At 38.1% G+C, this 25310-nt stretch overlaps 1 protein-coding gene across 6 annotated transcripts in view; it reads right to left on the bottom strand.

Moving 5' to 3' along the window:
• Nucleotides 1-25310, bottom strand: part of RAPGEF2 (Rap guanine nucleotide exchange factor 2) — a 189447-nt gene that overhangs the window by 111210 nt on the left and 52927 nt on the right. For all 6 annotated transcript variants that reach the window (XM_051617218.1, XM_051617216.1, XM_051617219.1 and 3 more), the window contains exons 2-4: nucleotides 19427-19497; nucleotides 15017-15073; nucleotides 459-542 (exon numbers count right to left, since the gene is read on the bottom strand). In XM_051617218.1, coding sequence (XP_051473178.1) covers nucleotides 459-542; nucleotides 15017-15073; nucleotides 19427-19497 — 212 coding nt within the window. The remainder of the gene's footprint in view (nucleotides 1-458; nucleotides 543-15016; nucleotides 15074-19426; nucleotides 19498-25310) is intronic.

Raw genomic sequence — 25310 nt, 5'->3', positions numbered from 1 at the left:
AATTAATATGCTTATAACCAGCATTTTACAGTGATTCTTACGGCTTCCGCTAAAATGATCAAGCTCAGTCACCTTAGTTTAAAGACTTGCACACAGTAAGTAAAGCCTCAGGAAAGCATCATAAGCTCTAGTGCAACCTATGATTGAAAGTTTGATTACTCACAGGAACAGACTACTCTATACTTCATTTGTCAGGTTGCGGGGGGGAGCATTATTTTTAAATCTACAGCATTTGAATGACACTTTGGATGCCTGTCACTGTCCACAATGATGGGCTTTCAGTTCTAACGATGGGTATAGAACAATTACCGCAGCTACTAAAGGGAGGAAAACTGTGTTTATGCATGTACTTCTGTGCTTCACTAAGCATAAAACGTTGCCTTTTAATTCTAAAAACTCTCTACAACTCATGATTTCTGCTTAAAATAAAAAATGTGGTGCATTAGTAGCTGACATACCTGCTTCTTGGGAGGAACATAGATTCTTTAATGAAGACTGAGCCAGACAGCAGGATATACCAACAGGTACCAATATCATCAGGGCTGGAATAAAGGAAAGAGGACATAGTTTAAGACAATTGATTTAAGTTACTAATAGCACTACCAAACCTGCAGTATGAGGAACACCCAAGAGGCAAAAATGCTCAAAATTATGAAAGAAAACCACAGTTCAATAACTTACAAAACAATTCTATCAAACTATTCTAATTTCTACCAGCAAATATATTCTGTGTTAGAATGCCCCATTCCACAGTTTAAAAAGCACATATCTAGCTATGTGGCAACAGCACAAATCCAATGAAATATAATTGAAAGTCATTAAAACGAAGTCAAGATACAGTAAATATATTTTTCTATATCTTGTGTATATATATGTATGTGTATATTTATATATATATATTACACTCTGCTGGACCTATTTCATTCCTCTTCCTGAAGAGGACTGCAGTATCTTCTCCTCTACAAATAAGATTTCCTTTCTCAGTTGTAGCCATCACCTCTTTCACCATTTCTTCAAGACAGAAATTTACCTTTTGGCATCAATCTGTCTTCCCACAAGGTAAGAGAGCATTGGATATATTTGCAGATGGTAAACCTACATCAGATTTCTTAGACTACTTTATCTGCTGCTGCTATGCACTGCCCCTTTCATGCCTCTTCTGGCACAAGAATAAATTCTCAATAAAAGTGGGCCAGTTTCATCCTATAAAGGAACTGGATGAGGACTGTCATCCAGGCCTAGTTCATCTACTGTAGGTTCAGATCTTGCCCATTGAGTAATACAAAATTCTTTTCATAGGCTTAGGCTCTTCTTGAATAAATTCAAATAAGGTTTATGGAGAAAACAAATAGTTTAAGGTTACTAACAATAACTACGGTAGAAGTCTTGTGCCATTTTGACACTGACAATATCTGCACCTTAGTTTTACCATCCCTGCCGCTTCTTCCAAGGAACTCACTAATTGGATTCAAGTGCACCATCACATACTACACAAGCATTCTTATCTGAAAATCACGTCCCTTGTGACACCAAGAGATGCAGATTACTTAATTAATCTGTAGCACCTTCATTTTTCTTTAAATTACATGTCTCAAGTCTTTAGCAACAATTAGTTCTAACTTTCAGCAAGAACATCCCACATCTTTTAATGATGATGACAGCATAGTATTAAAACCTAATTTTGAATCTAAGTAGGCTATGTACGTTACAACATGTTTTTCATTTGAAGAACTTCAATTTAAGAAGTACCTACACAGCAGGGTCCTCAAACCACGAGTGCCATTTCCTCAGCATTCACTGTATTATGCTTTCTAAAAGGGAAGCTGAAGTTACAGAGAGAGGGAGGCTGGCCTAAAACAGCTAAGAACGAAACAGCAAAACGTCAGATCTAAAAAATGTACTTTATAATAACCATGAGAGAAAGGACAAACATCATAAACATGGAGAATTAACAGAGGAAACTGATGGCATGATCTCTGACCACAGTCACAAAAATTAAGATGATACAGCCTATATTTCAGTTCTACCAGCCTACGACCTCACTGATCAGCAAAGACGTAGTATCTTCAAAACAAACACCTCAGGAGGTACTTCTTTATACTCAAAGACAATAGAAAATGAAGTAACATGGTGTCACAGCTAAAACAAGATACCATTTTTGATTTACATAGTTGAAGTGCAGAAGTTTGTTTCATGTTTGCTTCCCACATGGACCTGTACTGCCCTCAAACTTATCAGTCTAAAAAAAAATTAGCATTGTACATAACTACATAAATAGCAGTTAAAGCAGATAAATGCAAGAAAACCACTACTTCAAAAGAAAATACAGATCTCAAAAGCATTATCATGTATCTGAGTTGAGTCAAACATCTTCAGACACTCTTCCCCCTAAATGAGTCCTAAACTGACATGTATAGAGACAACAATGCTGCTGAACTGAAAGTCTGTTGGGTTTTTTTGGTTGTTGTTTGTTATTTAATAGATGCCAGTCTAAACACAAATAATGTGCACTAATTAGCATAGCTGAAAGTTTCTAAAATAGCAATTTTCTGCAATGGCTGTTAGACTGAGTGATTTCCAAAGTTGCTGGGAAGTAACTCTATTTGGATGTTTTTCAATATGGATTATAACATAAGAATTTTTGTGGGTTGTTTTTTTCCTTTTTCCTAAAAATTGGCAGTTTTACTAAGTATAGAAGTGTAGCCCAAGAAAAAAGAACCTCACCTGGAATCACAGGCTTTATGACTCCAAAGCAAATGTAATCTAGAAGATCTGTTCATACTTTTACAGAAAGACATTTCCAAAGATAAATTAATAACGAATAAAACCACAATATTTGAACTGATGGTAAAATATTTTCATTTTAGCAAATCTAATAACAGAAGCTTTTTTTCCCCTCCTCCTTTAAAAGCTGGTGAACTATCTTAAATACTTCTGTCGAAACACTTACTTGTAAGGGGTTTCAGCATTCTTTTCTCATTGGGGATCTTTACCTCCAAAGAGAAAGGCAGCTACTAGCTTTCACAAGCACAATTCAATATGTTCAGCACTCGAATTCATCTTAATGCTACTTTCAAATCTTCCTTTAAATCATTTAACAATCAAATATAATGATAATACATTTAACTGCAGTGGTTTAAATTTTTCTTATTTGATCACACACAGCATGACTTTTCACCTCAGTTGATCATCCAACTCTTTTTTTTTGCCAGTTAACACATTTATATGCTGTCTCTGCAACCTAGCTCTTCAACTGTTGTTTCTCCTTCTCATATATGTGTCTTCATCTACTTCATATATAATCAAAAGAAGCATCTGTTCACTTCACAACTGAAAGTGCTGATTAAAAATAAACCAAACTTCAGGAATACCATCTGATTTGGTTTGTTTTCCTTTTACTTTATGTATAACTTCGATAACTTTTCTTTCTTACTGTCATGTTTGAGAATTTCTAAGCTCTAAGGTACTTGCATCACATCATGTGAAACAAAACATTTCTACTGTACTAAACTCCTTAATTATCTAACTAAAAAAACAATCTTCAATATTGCTGTGTCACAACAGTGGAAGACTACTACAGAGTTTCTCTGTGTTCAAGGTATCTTCCCCAAAATACACTGTGTATTCTTTTAAACTTTTATTGCCAGACAAGACAGCCTTCAAGAACAAACAAGGCTGATGGATTTTCATTCTCTTCATTCTTACAACTACTAGCATCTTAATATAGTCTTGAACAAAACATCTCAAAAAACCCACTCACGTAGCAAATACATGCTTTCCTCCACACACATGCTTCCCTGCAAATGAACCACAAATGAAACTGATCTATTCCTTTCATATGAAAATATATTTAACTTCTGCACTTCTCAACACTTGGTGCACTTCAGTTATTCAGAATTAAGCCCCAACAAAGCCACTGGCAGCCTTGTAAGGGTGTCAGGGCTGTCCATCACCACCACCACTGAAGCAACAGCTGTCAGACAGAAGGAGACTGGAAGCAGAATAATCTACATCAAGCTTAGAGCAAACCCAACCCAAGCAAACAGCACTTTTCCTACCCAGTTTTCAGCTCCTCTCCCCACCCTCCCTCCGGTCTTGCAAGGCTGCATGCACAGCAGGAGTGGAAATACTTGAAATCAGAATTTATTGGCATGTGTTGCACATTTCCAAGGAGGCATTCACAGATCTTCACAGGCAAGAAATTACTTTTTGGCCTTAAGTGATGGAATACCGTGGGGCTCCTTGGGTTATTTTGGTTTTGTCTGTTTTTTCTCAGTTCATCTACTGTTTTGGATATTCATCAGGACGAAACTCAGGACTGTTAAAGTCATATTGACAACTGAATGCAGCACAGCTATCCATTTATCCAAGTTACAGAAAACAAGATTTATTACAAAGAAAGTAAGACGACACAGACAATTTATCCCGCAGAGAATCAGAACTAAGTAAAGCCAGAAGTCACACATTAATGGGCAGTCAGAAGAACAAAATCAATACATGTAGTCATTCTGTCCTAGCTATATTAAAGCCAACAAATGCCCCAGTGAAACCTGAGTGACAAACTTCCAACCACCCTTTAAAGAAACAAGAGAACTATGGCCATGTTCAAGAGACCAGCTGCCCTTACAGCAATTAGACCAATGCTCATATGTCTACATGGACACAAATGATTTGCCTACAGTGCAGAGGGAATGTCATATCTTAAGAGTAAGAAGCAGAAGACCAAGAGGTCTTTAGAAGAAGTTAGGATTTGTATTCTGTGAACACCACAAGGGCTCAGGTACCAAGATCTAATGTTCTTCTTTCATAACTACCAGAACAGAGCTAACTACTGATAAAGTTTTTAGAATACTTAAGTTCTAGCACCAACCTTAAAGTAGCACAAAACTGAAAGCCAATACCTAAACAGCCACCAATAAGCAGACCTTGTTTATAATCTGCACGTAAGTTAGCTGTACAAAGTTTAAAGCAAGCTACTTTAAATCTTGTCTCTTGTATTACAGCACTTTTGAGAGCAGGGGATTTCCTAGCGAATTTATATTTCGTTTCCCAGAATGCAAGAGAGCTTAATTTATGGGAATCTGGGATCTAGAAATGCAAGTCCAGAAACTGGATTGCAATGCCTTCCCATTGCATATCCCTCCACAGCTGCCTTGACATAGTCCTTTCATGCAATTACAGCCTGTGGCCAGACAGCACATTTCTCTGCTTTGAAAAACTGAAGATATAACTTCGCAAACTTCATAGTGGTCACTCTAACTGTTCTGTTTGAAGCTTCAGTTACATAATTATGCAGTAGTCGATTACAACATCACCAGGCTGTCACTACTGATAACGTTAGACAGTATTTTCAGACTTTAAACCTTCACATTTTCTAGTATATGATTGTTCTTTGAGACCTCAGAGGTACTTAAATGTTCAAAAACCAGGAAGCCTTTCTAAATCTCCAGACTGCCAAGATCTTTTTTTGTTTGTAGGCTCTCTCAAATTCTTCAGCTCTTGTATCAAACTCTTTACGCTGTGAGCTGTTTATTCCACTGGAAGAAGCAGGTTCTTATTCTGAAATCCCCAACTAGCTACATATATACTACTTAAAACTGAAGTGTTATTTTCTCATTATAATTATTCTCTTCTTACTTAAAGTGATTTGTGGCACTTGCACACCAACTTTGTAACTATAAATCTGAATCAGTATTAACAGCATATCAAAGAAATTATGCACAAAACCCCAACTTGGTTCAGTACATGTTCCCCACATAGAAGGGATTCTATAGGGCATCTGTCTACAGTAGGATACATATTCTAATTTTAGCTTTCAGATTTCCTGATCATGTAAGATGCTGAAAAACCTTTCAAAATATTCAGCTGCAATAGGCTTAAGGCAATCTGCTGAAAGGCCCAATAAGTCTCAACTATCTACATCATCTCTAGCATCTTCCTCTATCCCAGAAAGTCCTGATGCATCACTTTCCTCTAAAACTTCTTTAGAGGTATCTAAATTTCAATGCAAGCAATCCATTTAATTTTCATTTTCCATCAAGATGAGACATAGGACTACTAAAACCCCTAGAATAATGAATGGTATTCAGCACATGCTTACTTGTGTGCCTTTGGTTCAACTGAGATCATAATAATTTTAAGTATGGACAGTGGCAAAATTTGCAGGTCTTTAATGACTAGTCTCAAACATGCTTTAGTTCTGTCAAAATATCACTTCAGTGCAAAATTCAGCACTTGGACTTGAAAGCACATGCTAAACAAAAGTCTTTGCTGCTCTCATCACCTACTGGTCATTACTTTCTCAGCCAATTCCTTTAAGACAACACTTGAGAAAAGCTAAGCAGTATGACAGCCTTAGTGGAAACAAGCACAGAAATGCCTTCCATATAATTACTGCTTAATACTCCTTTTACAGAAGAAGTGTCTGTCCTGAGACTTAAACAACAGAGGTGTCATTCTCCCTCCAACACTGAACTGAATGGTCCAGCAACACAAGATGCTGGAAGGACCTTTTGACAGAAATCCAACATCAGCATCCAGAATTACTTTCCAATTCAGAGGTATTTTCCAAGATGTTTCATAAAATGGTCTTAAAACCAGCAAGAAACAATGCTAGTTAGAATTATTCTCTCCATAAATCACTGAAATTCCAACCACTAAAGAATTAGAGACTTATATTTAAACTGGATATAGTACCATTCCCACAAGATAAAACATTCGTACTTGTTTTGATAATAGAATTTCTATTACAAACAAAAATGTACCTAGCAGATTATATTTTCATGACATAATACTCAGTGTTGTTGTGAGTTGAGTAACTTTCAGAAAGTAATCAGAGTGATTCAGAACAGACTCATGCTCCCAGATCTCTACTTGAGAGGAACAGAAACAATGAAAGCTTGACATGTCAGAACTGGGACCTCTTTCAGGCATTTACAGACTACACAAGAAGAAATTAGAAAGAACATTGCTCTGCAAGCTTATACTCCACAGAATATTGTTTCAGAAGATTAATCTCTTTCTTTTTTCTCATTTTGGTTATCCTCTGTATGCTGAAAGCTACAGGTAGTTTATTGTTTAATTGAATAACCATTGCCACAATTAGGCATTAGGCCTAAGGTGTCTTGGGGTGCCAAACAACGTCCAGTGCAACTATTCTCTCCCAGGTGGACATCTTACGGCCTGAAGATCCTGCCCATGAGCACTGTACTGTTGTAGCACGCAGAATGATCAGAACACCATTTACACACATTGTCAGTACTTAACCTTAATAAGCTAATTAAGCAGTCACCTGACATTTGCTAGAGCACTGTAGAAGCTCTTGATGACATTAAGAGATATACCCCTAACAGAGAAGTAAACCATTACTTAATGCATCAGCCACACAAAATTGCCCAATATCTTTTTTCTTTTTCTTTAGATTAACACATTAAAATTATGTTTAGTCTTACTCCTGAAGTCTACTCTAAATATAAGGAAAAAACTTATACATATCCAGTCTTAAGCAAATCCAGTAATAACACTAATAATTCAGAAGTTCTAATTCTCACAAAGAAGTCACATTGGAGTGCATATTTCAGCTTATGTCCACAATTATAATTTTGTAATGGACACAAGATGAAAACTCATGTCTTGCCTCCTGGTACAAAGAGTGGGAAATAATTCAAATAAAACAACCAAAAAAATCAGTCAAATCAGAGGTTATTGCAGAGCAACAGTCTAAGACAGCTGACTAAACAGGCAATCAATAAAAACATTATGCAAACTTACATATGCAAGCTAATTGACCTACTGACATTGAAGTCTTAGTATTAAACTTGTACAGTGAATTACCCATTTATAGTAAGAAAAGGTGCAAAATAAAATATCTTCAAAAACCTTAATCTTCATTAAAAGTAGTCTCAAAATCAGGTCAAACAGTAACACAGTAATTTGGAACTGGCTATGCAACAGACTATAACACTGATCACTGACACTATTATGCAGCCTTGATTCAGACCCTGCTAAGGCCAAGCCAGCTGCCAAGTCCTTGATTGTATTTGTTTTATTGATACATACTGCCTAAGAAATTCCTCACAGAAAATGTAGCCACAACACAATGTATAAATTCAGGTTTCTGATTTACTGCAGTGCAGAACTGGCAGTATCCCAACACTACACTGGCAACTGCCTGACTATCAGAAGGTGCAGTACATCTTTAGGAATACTTTCAGGTGAAGGACAACAACAAAAAACACAAACAACAACACACACCACAAAAAAAAACCAACCACACAAAACAGAAGAGACAAGCCCTGCTGCAGCAGTTCTTTGCATTATTAAATATGGTGCTGCATGACTTTCACAGAAACCCAGGGATGGACAAGCAGAATGAATATATACTGCCTGCAGAGATTTGCTTGAAAATTAAGATGCTGACCCAGAGAAATGCTTCAAGCAGACTAATTCTAAGTTTACAGTTTATTCAGAGCATTTTAAGTAGTTTTCAAAGTGTCTCAAGTTTCTATAAAATCAATGAAGAAATCTTTCACAGGGACTCTCTGAAGTCAATATCATTCAGTAAACTAAGTCAGCATATACAGAAAGGTGACCCAAGGCTCAATGAACAGGAACATCCACAATTCAGAACCTCTGGTTACAAGAAAAGTATTACAGAACATAAGAGAATAATTTTGCTGATAACTCAGAACATCACTAGTGGGAAAAATAAGCATGATCCTCATACACTTCTCTAGCAATTCCTTTCTGTAATGTTTTAGGTTTTGCATTTTATAAGATAAAAACATATATAGCTGTAGATCACATACTGTAGCTATACTGAATAACTTGGTTTTATTATACCACGATTGTAAAACTTCGAGAATACTTATAGAACATAGAAATACTCCTTCATAACACAAATGTGTCAGAAGACAAATTTGAGTGATGTGGTCTCTGCAGAGCTGTTCTGTTTTAAAATCATGCACCAATAGCTAAAGAAGAAGCTTCTAGCTCATTTTGTCACACTTCATGGCACAATTAAGTCAGGCTATGCAGAAACGTACGGCAAATGTGGCATCGCTTTTTGTTGATTTGTCTACTACCATGCTTCTATTCTCCTGAGAGTCTTGAGGGCAATACATTACTGTGAAAGAACCATGATTTGGCTAAATGTCACTTTTATTAATCACAGAATCACAAAATACTAGGGGTTGGAAAGACCACCGATGATCAAGTCCAACCCCCCTGAAAAGGACCAAAAAAAAAAAAAAAATCAAAACCAAAAACAACTAGGGCAGATCACTCAGAAAGGCATCCAGACAGGTCTTGAAAGCATCCAAAGAAGGAGACTCCACAACCTTTCTGGGGAGCCTGTTCCAGTGCTCTGTCACCCTCACAGTAAAGAAGTTCTTCCTCATGTCGAGGTGAAACTTCCTGTGCTCGAGTTTGAATCCATTACGTCTTGTCCTATCACAGGGCACAGGTGAAAAGAGCTTGTCCCTGCCTTCTTGATGCCCAGCTCTGATGTATGTATAGACATTAATTAGATCCCCCCTCAGTCTTCTCCCCTCTGTACCGAAAAGAGGTCCAGGGTTGTAATCCTACTTATTGCCCTGCTTCTTCCTTGTAAAACACTAAACTCCACCATATCATGGTCACTGTCACCAGGCTATTCCCAACCTTAATGTCCCCAACCCCTTCTTTATTTGTGAGATCTAGCAGTGCTCCTCTCCTTATTGATGCTTCCACTACCTGCATTAGAAAATTATCATCAATGCAATGTGAGAACCTTTTAGACTAAACCTGCTTTGCTGTGTGGACCTTCCAACAAATAACAGGGTGATTGAAGTCACCCATAAGTACTAGGGAGTGTGATCTAGAGGCTGCTTCCAGTTGACTTAATACCTGACTTGCAGATTCTTGCTCTTCAAGACTAGTCATAGAGCCATTTCTCCCATCCTTGCACAGAACTGCTGTGTATTAATTGCATAGACCTACAGCTGCAAATAAAGCTACAGCTTCGCTATCTAGCTAAGACACACCCAGACACCTTATAGCTATATCCAAAATCCTTGCTTGATCTTTGGTGTAATACAGGATACAGAGACAGATGACAGCACATATCCCTCGGAAGAGCATCCTCCTGAGGAAGCTCTGCAAGTTCCCTGCCAGTCACTGCCCCAACTCCATCTCTCCAGTGCCTTTGGGCATTCCTGTAATACAACTAGTCCTAAATCTGTGCAAAGTCAACACCCTCCAGCATTTTTCAAACATTCTGCTCTCTCTCTTGAAAGATACTAACATGTTCACCCAAGAAAACTGTTAAGTATTTAAGTAGCAACCAAAAAGTCATGCTCCTTTAATTCCTTTCCAGATTTCAGTCATTTCAGACTTCAACCACAGGGCCAAGCCAGCTCTGGAGAAGGCCACCTGGCTAGCCCAAAACAAGTAATTTGGATCTTGTGATTTGCCACAGTGGTGTAACTCAGAAGACTTAGGTAAGACTGGATAGTGATATTACAGCTACTGGACCTGATAATTTGGTTCTAAACATGGAAATGTTCCAAAAGATCAGCTGAAATTATGCATCTTTAGCCTTTTTGGTACTCTTTTCCACTTCTTATTTGCCTGCCCAATATAAGCACAAGAGTCTTCAACCTATGGGGACAGTTTTCATCCCGGACTGTATGACAAGGACGAAATGAGGAAGAAAGCAAGATGAAACATAATTGTACAAATAGGGCTATTTATTATACAGCCTGCCTATCATAGTCATTTGGAAACTAAGAGATTAGCATTTCTCATTTCAGCTGTGGACATTCCCTGTAGTGATAACTCAATTCTACACAACATTTTTACTCTCCCATCTCCAGTTTGTGTGTGACTTCTCCTTTATTTCACAATACAATCCCCGGAAAATACTGACTTTCATTACAGCACAGAAGGCTGCACAAATGAATGCCATAAAAACACACAAACATGTTGACGTAAGACAAGAGCTTTTTGCAATCATAGGCATTAATACTCTAAAATTCAGTTCAAAGTGTCCAAGAGATAGCTAGTCCTTTTTAAACACTTATCCTTTTCTATGAATTAACACAATCAAGACAACTAGCATACTACTGAGGTGCTACAGACTGAGAAATTTCTTGCTGATATGAGCTTAACTCAGAAATACACATCTTGCTGCCTTCTCAGAAGGGAGCAACCTCCTCAGACAGGACATGTGGGAAGTAGGAGCATATATGCTATCAGGCTTCCATTAGAAGGTTCTCTGAAAAATTAAAACACGCTTTACAATGAACTGGGTTGGAGTTTCCTCTGTATTGTTTAATAGAATTATGAGCACAGCTAAGCTAGTTCCAGGTTCAATTGCTCAGAAACTAAAGGGAATGTGATCACAAAAACATGTTGTGCTACAGCATGGTAATTCAGAAACACAAGAGGTTTTATTATCAGATTACTTTGGACAGCAAGTCATCAAAAATTAAAATATTTTCTGCCAGTCCAATATCTTTAGAGAAGAAAACAAGGGAAGCTTAAGGACATACAATACTTTCTTAAAGCATAAGACAAACATCACATGTATATAGACAGAAACACCAAACAGCATGGCTGAAAACCATATACAGTCCCTGTATGACTAATGAGGGGAAAAAAAGAAGTACTTCTTTTATTAGAGACACATTAATTTACACATAAGCTAAACATTTATCACCAAAAGATTCTTCTTTTCCATCACAGCAAACATCTAAATTTTGATCTGAACAATTTTGTTCAGCTCTCAAGAGGTACACACATCCTCTACAAATCTGCTAAAACTTTGGTTTCCAAAGAAAATGCTAATTGCAAACCTTCTGTTGAAAGTGTCAAGAATTACTGTCATGCAGATATTAATTTTTTTTAACTACTGATAAAATATGCATCAAGTGACCAAACTATTTTTTTTTTTCATTTAATAGGAATATAGGATCTTCAAGCACATTTGAATAAAGGTAGTAGGTAAAAGAAAATCAGGTATGCGTGTCAAGTAAACCTCAATTCTGAAATTTTGCCTTGCAGGCTGGTTTTAAGCCCTTTTATTGTTAACTTCCCATCAAATGTAACTAGTAGGATGACTAGCAAATGAAAAATAACTTGAGCTGAACTGCCACTTTTAATAACCCAGTTTCCATTTAAACAGCAAGATGACCGTAGGGTTTGAGAATTTGTCACTACCATGTACTCCCACTGATAGTAAAGTAAATGCAGATGAGATGAGCCAATTTTCAACAACATGCTCCATTTTATCCCTTTGGCCATAAAAAAAAAATCTAGAAATACTATGAAAATTAACAACTTTTTTTCTAAAAAACAGAGGCTAATTACTGTGTTTGTAGTGAATGCCAGTAACTAGTTCCAGCATTGCATACATGCAATACAAATTGACCTTTTTATAACACAGTAGATATGAACAAAATTTCCACAATGAAAAAATACTGAGCAAACAGAGCAACTGCATTAGTTTTCATGTTAGCATTTAGGGATAAAGATTTAGCTTATCCACACTGAAACATTAAGTTGTGCCTCAGGGAGGTCACACACGCAGGTCAGTTAAGAGCTCCTAATGTTGCAGCTGTTTTAATAGATTTTTCTAATGAACACAGAAGATTAACACCTAATTTCCAATGCCAGTGCAAGCCATACCATCACTGGAAAAAAAAGTTGCAACTTAGAGTTCAGATTTAAAGCTTTTTTTAAAACTTTATCTTTGATGACCAAAATAAGAGCTCTGAGTGATAAATTCTGGCATGTTCAATAAAAAGTTACCAGGTTGGATGCTCCAAGCACATTTCCTATAGATTATAACCAAGTGTATTGATTTCGACCTATAGTACTCAAATAAGTTTTCCAAACATGTATATTGTAAAAGTTGAATTACGTTTTTTAGAATACATCTTCAATACACATGTTGAATTTGTGAATTAAAAAAAGGATTCCTCCACATTTATTATTCTAAAAATAGAGTACTGAAATTAGACTGCAGGTTCCATGGGATTTTCTTACCAAGTAAATCTCAGATTGTTCATTAAAATAATATGTAAAGCTACAACTCAGAGTAACAGAACACATGATTCTGGCTTCAAAATACTGAATTTTTAAAAATTTTAGTGTTAACTTTCAGGTTTATCCCATTAAGCATAAAATCAGAGACACGAAATGCTACTGCAAGCACATTATGCATTAGCTTCCATAGGCAGAAACTGCCAAACTGCCCATTAAATGTACTGAATAAATCATGGAGGAAAAAAACGTCAAGAAGTGAGTAAACAGGAATGACAGGCAAACAACCAAAGTGAAGATGAAGTCACATGAAAGGAGTGACAAAGGAAATCAGTGCAAAAGAATGGCAAAAAGCACTTCAGGTTAACCCCGATTTCACAATTTTGTTTGTCCATTGCATTTTCTCAGTCACATATTTGCCAGTAACTTTTGCCTGCCTTGAGTATACGCGGAGCTAGCAGCCTTGATTCATTCAGCATCTAGTTCAAAGTTTAACCAACAGTTATAATGAGACAAGGTATCAAGTCTAAACAAAAACTCTAATACACATAATGGACACAAATCAACTGCCTAGAAAAGGACAAATCATCAGAATAATCAAAGAATCACAGAATCCTAGGGGTTGGAAGAGACCTTGAAAGATCATCTAGTCCAACCCCCCTGCCAGAGCAGGGTCACCTGGAGCACATCACACAGGAACGTGTCCAGGTGGGTTTTGAATGTCTCCAGCGAAGGAGACTCCACAACCTCTCTGGGCAGCCTGTTCCAGGGCTCTGTCACTCTCACAGTAAAGAAGTTCTTCCTGATATTCCCATTGAACCTCCTATGCTCCAGTTTGCATCCATTGCCCCTTGTCCTATCACTGGTCTTCACTGAAAAAAGCCTGGCTTCATCCTCCAGACACTCACCCTTAACATATTTGTAAACATTGATGAGGTCGCCCCTGAGTCTCCTCTTCTCCAAGCTAAAGAGACCCAGCTCCCTCAGCCTTTCCTCATAAGGGAGATGATCCACTCCCTTAATCATCTTTGTGGCTCTGCGCTGGACTCTTTCAAGCAGTTCCCTGTCCTTCTTGAACTGAGGGGCTCAGAACTGGACACAATATTCCAGATGCGGGCTCACCAAGGCAGAATAGAGGGGGAGGAGAACCTCTCTTGACCTACTAACCACACCCTTTCTAATGGTCACCAGCATATTAGTCTGTATAATGAATGAAGACTATACTGGTCTAATTAAAATTATCTATCAACCTATAGATTTTGACCTTGTGCATTTCCCATACATAATTGATTACTGGGTTTCATTAGACATTAATTTAACTTTGCTGAACGGTCAAGGCTTAGTGTTAAACTTTGTCCAATCACATCATATTCCTGATGGTCAACATTAGAAAAAGTACTCATGTATAATATAAGGCATACAGGTGCATTCTTTGTATGGACAATGTTCAAATGGGACCAGACAACCCAGAAAATCTTCATTTAGAATGTGGTTTAGCTGCAACAAGTGAAAATCTGATAACCCTTTTGGATTTATTAAGTTGCTTGCATGAATGAAGCAACTGCAATCCTCAGATCTCTACTGTAAATCTGAGCTGACATTAGAACACATCCCTGCTAATTATAAGCTGTATCAGATATGTCGATTTGGCACCTCTGGCATGAAAAGCTGGTAGCTACTACTTTGAAAAAAATCGACGTGAGACTAAAACACAACTTATTCTAACACAAAGGCATCCCACATTCCCTTATTCTATAATAATCTCACTCGTTACAAAAATTAATAAAACACACTTCACTAAGCAAGAGTCACTGTTAGCTCCCTCCCTGGCACCAGCGTCTTTCTCCACTGTTTGATGATGAAAATGAAGTGGCTTGTTTATGTTTCAAGACTATGCACTGGGCAAGGAAGTTGGCATTAAACACTGCCCTTAACACACTTTAGAATGAATTAATTCTTTGAACATCATATGAAAAAAAGAAGAAATACTTACTAGTACAAAACTTCATTTGCTTCATGTCTTTCATATCTAACAGTTTCGCACATTAGTCTGAAAGAATAGGAAACAAGTAATTTTTAATTATTATTCCTAAGTGTCACAAAGATTTTACTTCCTAAACTTAGTCAACATTTCCACATTTGCCTCCAGCACTTGCAGAAACTAACCAGCCATTTAAAGCTAAGCTGATTTTTAATGTAAGAGAACAAATTCTTGAGTCTAAGCATCAAACTTATTAGATCATCCAACATCAGATTTTATTTAAGAAATTACATGTAATTGATCCCACAAAAAATTTCTATAAAACAGGTAAATTGGTACTGATCTCATTTTCTAAAATGATCTAAGTAAGTTACTTTATGAGGAAACAATTCAGTATTTTAGAAATTGCTGGAAATTCATTATATGTAACAGTAATCAGAGATACCATGATATATGAACCAGTTCTTTCTCAAGTCAAACCCAATAATAAAACAATAAATTATATTGCACAGTAGACTGACGCTTCTCAATTCACTAAAATTCAACAACTGAAAAATTACCATGAGATTTTCATGCCAAAATCCGAGAGGGCTCAAGGTGAAGAGAATTTCCCGCAGGAAAATCCTGTCTGAAGGGGAGGATTAAGCACTTTCGCATTCACTGTATGCTTGAAAAATGTGGCATTTTAGAGAACAACTGTGACAGAACTTACCACGTCTTAGGAAAGGCAATGATAAATTGGTGTAAAAAAACGATGTGCCATTTCTGACTACTGTCTTAAGGAAACAGATCCTGTAAGTTACTGGGGAGTTGGGAAGGAAACAAACCCCACTACTCCCTTGGACTTCCTGTGGCTCTGAAGCAGACTGCAAACACCAAGACTTATTTGACAGACGGTGAGACAGAGATTTGCCTAAGAGGCTTGTGGATATTCAAATGAGGACCTATATTTAAATTTGGGAAAGAAATTTTCATTCCTTGCAGGATCAGTCATCAGAACCTCAGCATAGCAGTGACTGACTGCCTGCAATGATATCCCTAAGCAGACAAAAGTCCTCAAGAATTCCTGCTCAGGCAACAAGTCTCAAAGAAGTTGATGTAAGGCCTGGAAGAGTTAATCTGGGTTTTACGTGACATTTAAAAGGTTTCTTATTGCCATTTCCCATTATTCACTAAATCATTCATTTCATCAGTCAAGAGGCTGCTACAAATGTTACCTTAGCACTCGCCTCTTTCAGGATTTTATTTCTTAATTCAGTCCACTAAGAAATAATGCTTCTTCTGTCTGGAAGTGGCAGGCTTATAGTGGTATCTTGATAACTCAGAAATTAATAGAAAATCAAGAACTTAATTCTGCTTGCTCAAAAAAAAAAAAGTCAAGTTTTATTAGCACAGCCTTATCCCTGCCCTGGTATTTTAGATCTACTCTTTGGACTATCTTTGAGAACTTTTCTAACAGACAACTTCTCTTTTGTATATAATTATTAGGTCTTTTATATCAGTATATATATGTATTTCAGCTAACGAAAAATCTTCTTGCTTCCTAGCCCAGCAAAAAACTTCCCGAACTTTTTATTTTTCAGACACTGTTCCCTACCATATAATCAGCTCTTTGCCAAAACCCTTTACAGACACCAAAAAGCTATTATCTGCTTCCACCTCCAGGGTCTTCACCCTCTGTTTCAAGAGAGAAGGACATGAGGAGTGGACATGGGGAGATTCCAGAAGAGAAGTTATTGCTAGCGCTCAGATTCAAAAATTAAAATACTGCTCAAAGATAGTCTGTGCCCTACTGGTCTGAAAAGATGCTGGGCACTGGGCCACCTAGGAGTAGGAGTTACAGGAAACAGAATCACTTTAACAAGCAAGTTTTGTTCCCCTCTGAATTGGGAGCAAAGGAAGTACATTCCTGATAAAGTCACGCAAGTTCACCACTGGCACTGTGAACTTTACAGTGTTTTGGTCCCATTATGAGGACAGTAATAGGGGAGAAAGTGCCTCTTACAGAAGGTAGTAGAGTGTTAAATTCTTTTGTTAAACTGGAACAGTTAGAAGTAACAGTGATCAAGCAGTACAAAGTAGATATCTTCCTCAAATATTTTTAAAAATTGAAATAGTTCTAGTCAATATTGATGTCTAATTTTTGTTCAAATGTGCTCTGTCTGTTTCCTACACAAATGTAATAAATTCAATATTAAATCCTCAGCAAGCCATAAGGTCACTACAAGAGGCTATATTTAATAAAATAGTTTTTAATGCATCTCAGAGGGAGGTTTTTGTGGCATCCCACCACCACAAGAAACATATCCTAAAGGATACTATAAAAGCTTTCCGTCCCACAACTGCCTGGAGCCCAGCCTTTACCATGTATGGTACTGTAAACAGAAGCTCTCTTCTAGGAATTCATTCTGCTGGGAGAATGGAGTTCCACACATTCCTCAGCAAGAATCTCATTCTGCACAGGAAGCCAAGCAGCACACATCAACATACCACGCAACCATATGCGCACACTTTGATCTTTGAAAGCAAGTTAACAGTTCTACTCCAGCTATGCAAAACTTGATGTTTTTGAAGTCTTGCATACAATAGTACAGCACAAAATACTTTAACTGAACGTGACCATGGCCTCCTTCCACAGCGTAAGTAATTACACACACTACTTTGAAGTCAACTTTCACATTGCAAAATTATTTTCTTTTATTTTTCTTGGGAATGTGGAACCTAAACCAGTGTTAATCAAGTCCAAGTTGCTTCAAAAGCATGTTCAGGTGTAGCAAATGTCAGCAAAAAAAATCATGCAAAATAATAAAATAAAATCACCTTCGCCCTATAAAGCATGTAAGAGATATTCTGGCCTCCTCCTCTATCTGCCAGGCTCACATCAGTGTCCAAACTCTTAAGAAACCTCAGCTGTAAGGTGTTTACATTAAGGCAACCAAAACAATTACTTATATAAATACAAGTCTTTACAACAAATGGGAAGTTCATCTGCAAGTTTTAACTTGAATTTATTTGACTTAGAATCATAGAATAGTTTTGGTTAGAAAAGACCTTTAAGATCAGCGAGTCTACCTGTTAACCTAGCTCACTGCCAAGTCCACTACTAAACCATGTCCCTAAGCACCGCAGCTACACATCTCAAAATGGTAACTCCACCAATTCCCTAGGCAGCTTGTTCCAGAGCCTGACAACTCTGTCTTTACTTCAGTGAAGAATTTTTTCCTAATATTCAGTCAAAACCTCCCCTTGCACAACCTGAGGCCATTTCCTATTACTTGTTATTTGGGAAAAGAGACCAACTCCTGCCTCATTACAACCTCCTTTCAGGTAGCTGTACAGAGCAAGAAGGTCTTCCCTCCTTTTTGGCAGACTGAACTCCAGTTCCCAAAGCTGCTCCTCATATGACTTGTTCTCTAGACCCTTCACCAGTTTCACAGCCCTCCTCTGGACTTGCTGCAGCACCTTGATGTCTTCCTTGTAGTAGGGAGCCCAGAAACGAACACAGTATTTGAGGTGTGGCCTCACCAGTGTGGAGTTCAGGGTGACAATCACTTCCCTACTCTTGCTGGTCACACTAGTTCTGATACAGGCCAGGATGCCACTGGATTTCTTGGCCACCTGGGTGCTGGTGTCCAGCAGCTGTCAGCCAACACCCCCAGGTCCTTTTCTTCTGAACAGCTTTTCAGCCATTCTTCACCAAGCCTGCAGCAGTACATGGGGTTGTCATGACCCAAATGCAGAAGCCAACACTTTGTCTTGTTAAATCTCATGCAACTGGCCTCAGCTCATCGATCTAGACTGTCCAGGTCCCTCTGCAGGGCTTTCCTATGCTGAGGCAGACCAACAATCCCCCCCAGCTTGGTGTTATCTACAAACTTACTGAGGGTGCATTCAACCCTCTTGATATTGAGCAGAATTAAGATATTTAACTAAAGATATTAAAACAGAATTTAATACAAAAACCTGGGGGTGGCATTATTAGTAACTTTTTATTAAGTATCATTTGCACATGGAGAACATAATTTGTCCAAGACTTCTGCACAAAAACAAGCACAGACTGAAGAGATGATGAATAACAGACTCTGCTATTTTGCTTATCACATTACATTAAATGATCATTATCATGTATGGACTTTTATTCAGGACTGGAACTTGTACTCTGTATGTAAAGCATTTACTTCTATTCTGAAAGTCTGAAAAGAAAACAAAACACATCCATAATAGAATTAGGAGTGTATTAGGGATACACAAGCACCCATACAAGGAAAAAGTGTTAGGGAAATAAAGGAAGAAAAGGATGTGGTGATGGTCAGCTTTGCAGTTTGAGGTGAGGTACACAAGAGCAGTATGTGGTTACCAAACCTAACATTTCCTTGCTTTATTGGTGCATTAATGTACATTTTTAATGATAAAGCATCATACCTTAGTTGATGCTCTCGCAGATTAGACAAGGCTTCCATTCCATGTAGATAGGAATACACAATCTCCAAATCCTACAAACATAAGGAAAACATTATTAAGATTCCATTTGCACAAGCTGTTAAAATACTGTTTTTACAAAGCATTCAGAGCTGCCTTAACAGAAGCAGCAGGGATATTTGGAATAACACATTTACAAGAGGCTAAAGGCAAATTGCAAGAATACCTTTGATTGTATGTTGGAACCTGACATGGGAAGGGATGATACTACATCCACATCTGAAAATACAAACACAGAAACCTTTCTGCTTTTTCTTTTATTACTTATGTCCAGGAAACAAGCCCGGCCCATAATCCAGTGAGCTACTTTGCAACTACCACTGGGCTGCTTCCCAATGACAACATACTGGAAAAACCTTCATTTCTTCCACAAAGCAAGCTCATGGAAATCAGTCTTTTCAAGTTCAGGGGAAAGAAAAAAAGACAAAATCATCTAACAAAATTCCCCACTGTATGTAAGATTTTCTAAAATTGTATTCTCTTCAAATTGAAACTAAGTCACAAGATGGTATGAACAGAAAATTATTGGCACAAGATAGTTTAAAAAAATCATAAATACAATCCTAGTTACATGGCAAAGTTTTACAATCTACATTCAACCATCACAGACTATTGGTATCCCACTCACAAAACAATATTAATAAAGACATGAAAACAACATCCAAGACTGAAACTTCTTAAGATACAACTAATCTCAATATAGAGGCTTTGCTACTGTTATACTTAAAATCACTACAGCACTTACGAGAAAACTTCAGCATATCCCACAACTCTAGGGTGATTTAACTTTGGCTCATGGATTTGATGTTCTTTCATCATACATTTTTTAAAATGTGGTGCTTAAGAGACAATGTGTTATCCATAATTCATTAAAAATGAGAGCAGTGGATCACAACAACAAGCCAAGGCTGACAAAATTGAGAATAGCTTGACACAAATACCAAAGGCTCTCACAATTCAGTGTAAGAAGATGTCTTCAAGTAAAGAAATACATTCAAACTATAAATTTATTAAAGATCTGGTCACTGGCAAAACTTTATCTAAAATTGAGTGTGAAGTACAGAAACACTTGAGTTTTCAGACACAAAGAATGCTATATGTGGTAGCTGAGCAAAGACTTTAGAACTGAAGTTGCACAGAGAACCTGAATTTCAGGAAATAAAATCTAGTTAAATATAGTGAGTGTAGAAATGTTACTGCTACTTGTTTAAACTGTGCTACAGATCAGAAAAGATACCATGAGTCACACTCAGTGGTTAAGACTACATATATATCTTTCATTCATCTAAAAAGAGCACCTTTTTCTTACAATGGGAAGAGCAAATAGAGTTTGAAAAAGTGAAAGGAATGTGCAAGCCAAAATGCTGATATATCGCTTCTATTTTGGTCCTTCTGTTCCCTTGCCCTCTAGAGGCTTTGGTTCTCCTGTGAGGAGCAGAGGACACATCAAGGACAAAAGCAATTATGCGTGGTTTGGGATGGAGGGACCTTGCACACAGAAGGCTTTGAAGAGAAAATACAGTAGTCGCTTGCTCTTCTGCCTTCTGTTGTGGGGGTTTTTTAGTACTAATAAAAGCATGTGAAAGCACGTCTGCCACAGTCAGTGACCTGCTCACTTGCCAGACAGGCTGGAGTTGAGCACAGGCTCCTGGGAGCCCTGTGCTGGCGGCAGGGTAAGACACGAGCCCCACAGCCCCCGTGGCACCACTGCTGCTCATCCAGACGTGCTGGATACTGTGGCACAAGCCACCGGCTGCCATGGGAAGCTGGGATCAAATGCCCGTAGCAGCAGATTGCAGAGAAAAGAGCCTGACCAGAAGGTGTTAGAGTAAATTCATTTCCAGCAAGCCTATCTAACACCAAGCAGACACAGAATGGGAATAACCCTCTGCCACCAGCTTACCCTGACTTATCTCTCAAGTGGCATTGATTTTTATGTGCATTAAAGGATTCACAGATTAAGAAAGAACTACTAAAAATTCTGGCTTACAGGGATCCACAGATCTAAAAGTCAAAGTGCATGGTTAAACAGATCCATGGACATTTGGTTTTCAAAACTTCTGGTCACAAACCTAGTGATGAACCATGCAGATGTGTGAAGCAGCAAAGATCACAAGTTATGTTCTGTGAGAAAAGCAGCTGAAGTGACTGCAAGGCAGGGGAAATGCATTTAATCACTGAAGGGTATAATTTTGATCAGTTTCACAAGCAATAGACAAGATAAATTCAGTGAACACTTTAAAAAGAAACAAATGCCCTTCAAAATATAAGCATATTTGACAAATACAACATCCCATAGGTTCCCACGCTAGGAACTGTTGGTAGTGGAGCTCCTTGCCTCTAAAAATCTCACCTGGAAAGCTAAAAAGGGGGAGCGGAAAGAAAAAAAGCCCAAAACAAAACAAATCCTGACTTGTGCAGCAACACAAGCAAGTTGAAGACAGCTCACTACAGAGAGCACTAAGGTGTTTCTTTTGTATTTAAAATAACAAACAAACAAAAAAAAGGAACAAGAAAATAGACCAGTGCTCCAGGCAGCGTGGTCCTACCAAAACAAAGTCATAACATTGCAGCTGAGAAGTGTGCTGCAGCCCTGTTTCCAGGCTGTGCCTCTCCAGAAGGTTTCTAGGAGGAAAGAGCTCCCTCTAGCACCAGAAGTTTGGCATTGAAATGTAACAACCAGTATCGTTGCTTTAAATTATATTCTCTGTAATGGTGCAAGGTACAGAAAAATACAGGAGAGTCAAAAAAGCCGAAGATATTTTAATACACTGTCAGGAAGCACTGCACCCTTTCAGTCAGTCTGCAGCATTAAAGAGTAAGAAAGTAGCTTGAGAAAATAAATAAATAAGATTATCAAGTGATTGTCATTCTGTCACCACAGTTTTCTTGTTATCTCAGGAAAAAATATGCTTTGCTTATTTAGCAAACATTCATTATCAAACGTAAACAGCTCTTTCAACTTCTTAAATAAAAGTGAATCAATGGAATGCAAGAGTCCTTGAGAAATATTTGTGCCAATTGTGGTAAAATGCTTAACAAACTCAAAATGCTTGAAGGGATGGTTTAATAACAGCAATTTCACAAAAAATAATACAAGCACAAACTCAGAGATGTAAGCCAGAAAGTTTATCATTTTTATATTCTAGACACTGGCAAAAAAGCTAAAATTTAAGATTCTCAAGAAAATAACTTTGTATTTCAAGAAGGACACAGCCTATGTTAGTTATGCTGGCTAGCCGAGCAAAACCTTAATGCAGCAGCTAAACTCAACCCTACTGTGACTTATACGAACATTTCTGCTAGCTTGCAGTGTTCCGGAAAGCTGCCTTTAACTAACCCACAGAATATATAAGTGCATGCAGGTGGCATCAGCAGTCCCATACTCTTTTGGTTTTTGTTTCTACATAACATATACGCAAATGACCACAAGGTGGCAGACTGAGCCATCAAAACTTAGAGAACGGCATTCCTTAGTTTCTCCATTTTTTAACAATATAACATTATACCAGTTTATAAAAATCAGGAGGAGCGAAGCTAATCATCATTGATACAACTGTTTAAATATTCTGCTACAGGAAGGGCCATTCATACAGAAGCACAGAGGAACCACCAACATTTTGCCTTCTAGTTTAACCCAGCCAAAAAAACTGAATAAAGACAACTGCTAAAGCAAAGCAAAGGCTTAGATGATTTTGCTACAGGAATCAAGTTCTACACAAAGACTGTGGCAACAGCTTGGGGGTGGGGGGAGGAAACTCCAAACCCAAAAATTACATGCAAAGCACAAATTAGTGCCATTTTTATAGCACGTTTTTTACTGAAATTCAGTAAAAAAAAAAATCTCTTCAGCCTCTAAAGAGACTGAAAGACTGAAATCTAATCTACACTTAAATTTATACTGCAAAGTCATATGCTTGTGTTGCTATGTGTGGAGTAGCCCGAAATGTCCTTAATTCAGTGTAAATTATTTGTTTGTTTGTTTCCACAGTGTCAGCTGGCTCAGTTTAAAGTTATGACCATATTTCAAAACAAAATGTAGACTCAAGTTTTAACACAGCTTAACTTCGATGAGATCTGTAGAAACACATTGGTCTTCAACCTTACCTCTGCTCTCCATTCTCATAAAAACCTGCAAAAGCTTATGCCCACACATTTCTGTATTTCCAACATACTCAGCAACAAACCAGACAAACCCAAACTAGGACATTGGCCCCAAATTCATACTAGCTTCATGAAGAAATTTTTACTCTAGTAAAGCAATACAGACATGAAAAATTGCTACTTTGGACTGAAAAAGTTAAACCTCTCTAAAAACCACACACTTACACTGGTCTCAGTTTTGATTTGCATTAAGGTATGAAACTACAGGCCACAGTAGACTATTCATCCTTACCACAGTTAAAAAGCAAAATGCTGAGCTGAGAAATTCATTGCTCTCAGTAAGAAATTCAGTCATTTCTGTGAAGTGGCAAACAAGCAGAGAGAAGCTTTCATCTTATAATAGTTTTGGTTTCTTTTAAATCAAGGGGTAAAAATAAAGTACAATTTAATTCCTTAATTCACTGTCTTGGATGAAGAAAAATAAAATTATCTTTTCAAAACACCTGATAATCACCTTAGGCTGAAAAAGATTTGCCTACTGAGCATACAACAGGCTGATCTTTACTGAAATAACCCATCTTTAGCTCACATTCAGCCAACAGCAGACTGGGGAACACTAGGTTCTGAGGGTGAGGGTGGAGGTGGGTGGGTGCACCTGCTCCCTGTCACACCTGCTCCCTGTCACACCTGCCAGCTCCATATCCCACCCCAAGCCCAGGTTTCACTGTTGTGAAAACGGGAGGTCCCACCCGGTCTGGTCCCTCCCCACTGCATTCCTGTCACCTCCCTGGCCCCAGGACAAGCACCGGCTCACAGGGACAGTTTCAATTTCTCCATTGGCTGCATGAGACCCACAAGGTCCATTGTTGATGTTGTAGAGGCAATGGCTCAGACGGTGAGAACGCGGGACCTGAAAGTCTTCAGTGGGATTAGACAATGAAACCACTGGGAGGAAGGGAGGCATTTGTTGCTTCTGTACGGCTGACTAAACAGTTATTTTGAGTTCAAAGCAGAACCTCCCTTTCCTCTTCAAGTATTTTAATGCTCTTTTCCCCAAATTGTGATATGCTAACAAGAGCAGCATCACTAAAAGGACTAGAACGGACTACAGCAACACCAATGCCATCTGGCTTAAACAGAAACTTCTGTATCCACAGAAGAGACGTGTCTGCTCCTAGGTAGGTTTATTCACAACTGGTTCACACTAGCATGCCAGGCTCTCACCAACAGCAGCTCAGAAGATGATACAAGTTAACTGCCTTCAGAGACAGCAACCTCTGAAGCAAAGGCAGGTGAGGTGGCGAGGGAAGCTATGGCAGTTACTCCAGCCAAACCTATCTCCAAAGGTAAGACTTCACCCTAAGGGTGAGCTCACAGCTTGCAAATATTAAGTTGTCAGAATACAGGAGCAAAACCACAAAAAACTACTTACAGCACGACAAAAAACTCCAGTACTGCTGATACCAACAATCCCTGCCACGCACACGTGAACATGAAGTAGTGGCCTTCACCACCAGCTTCCCAGCAGTGGAAAAAAAAATCCTGAACACAGTCACAGGGGCTGTGCAGGAGATTGCCCAGCTCTGTATGCACTTATCAGTGAGCCATACCAAGACTCACTTGTTGAATAGATTAAAAATGAAGTATTTGTTATGTACTACAAATTTTTTATTCTTTTTCTTACATCAGAATTTTCACTGGGGGAGGCTGCCACACCAGAAGC

The sequence above is a fragment of the Apus apus genome, chromosome 4 (assembly GCF_020740795.1).
Source record: "Apus apus isolate bApuApu2 chromosome 4, bApuApu2.pri.cur, whole genome shotgun sequence".
Classification (NCBI taxonomy): Eukaryota; Metazoa; Chordata; class Aves; order Apodiformes; family Apodidae; genus Apus; species Apus apus.
This window is presented reverse-complemented; position numbering and strand designations above follow the sequence as displayed.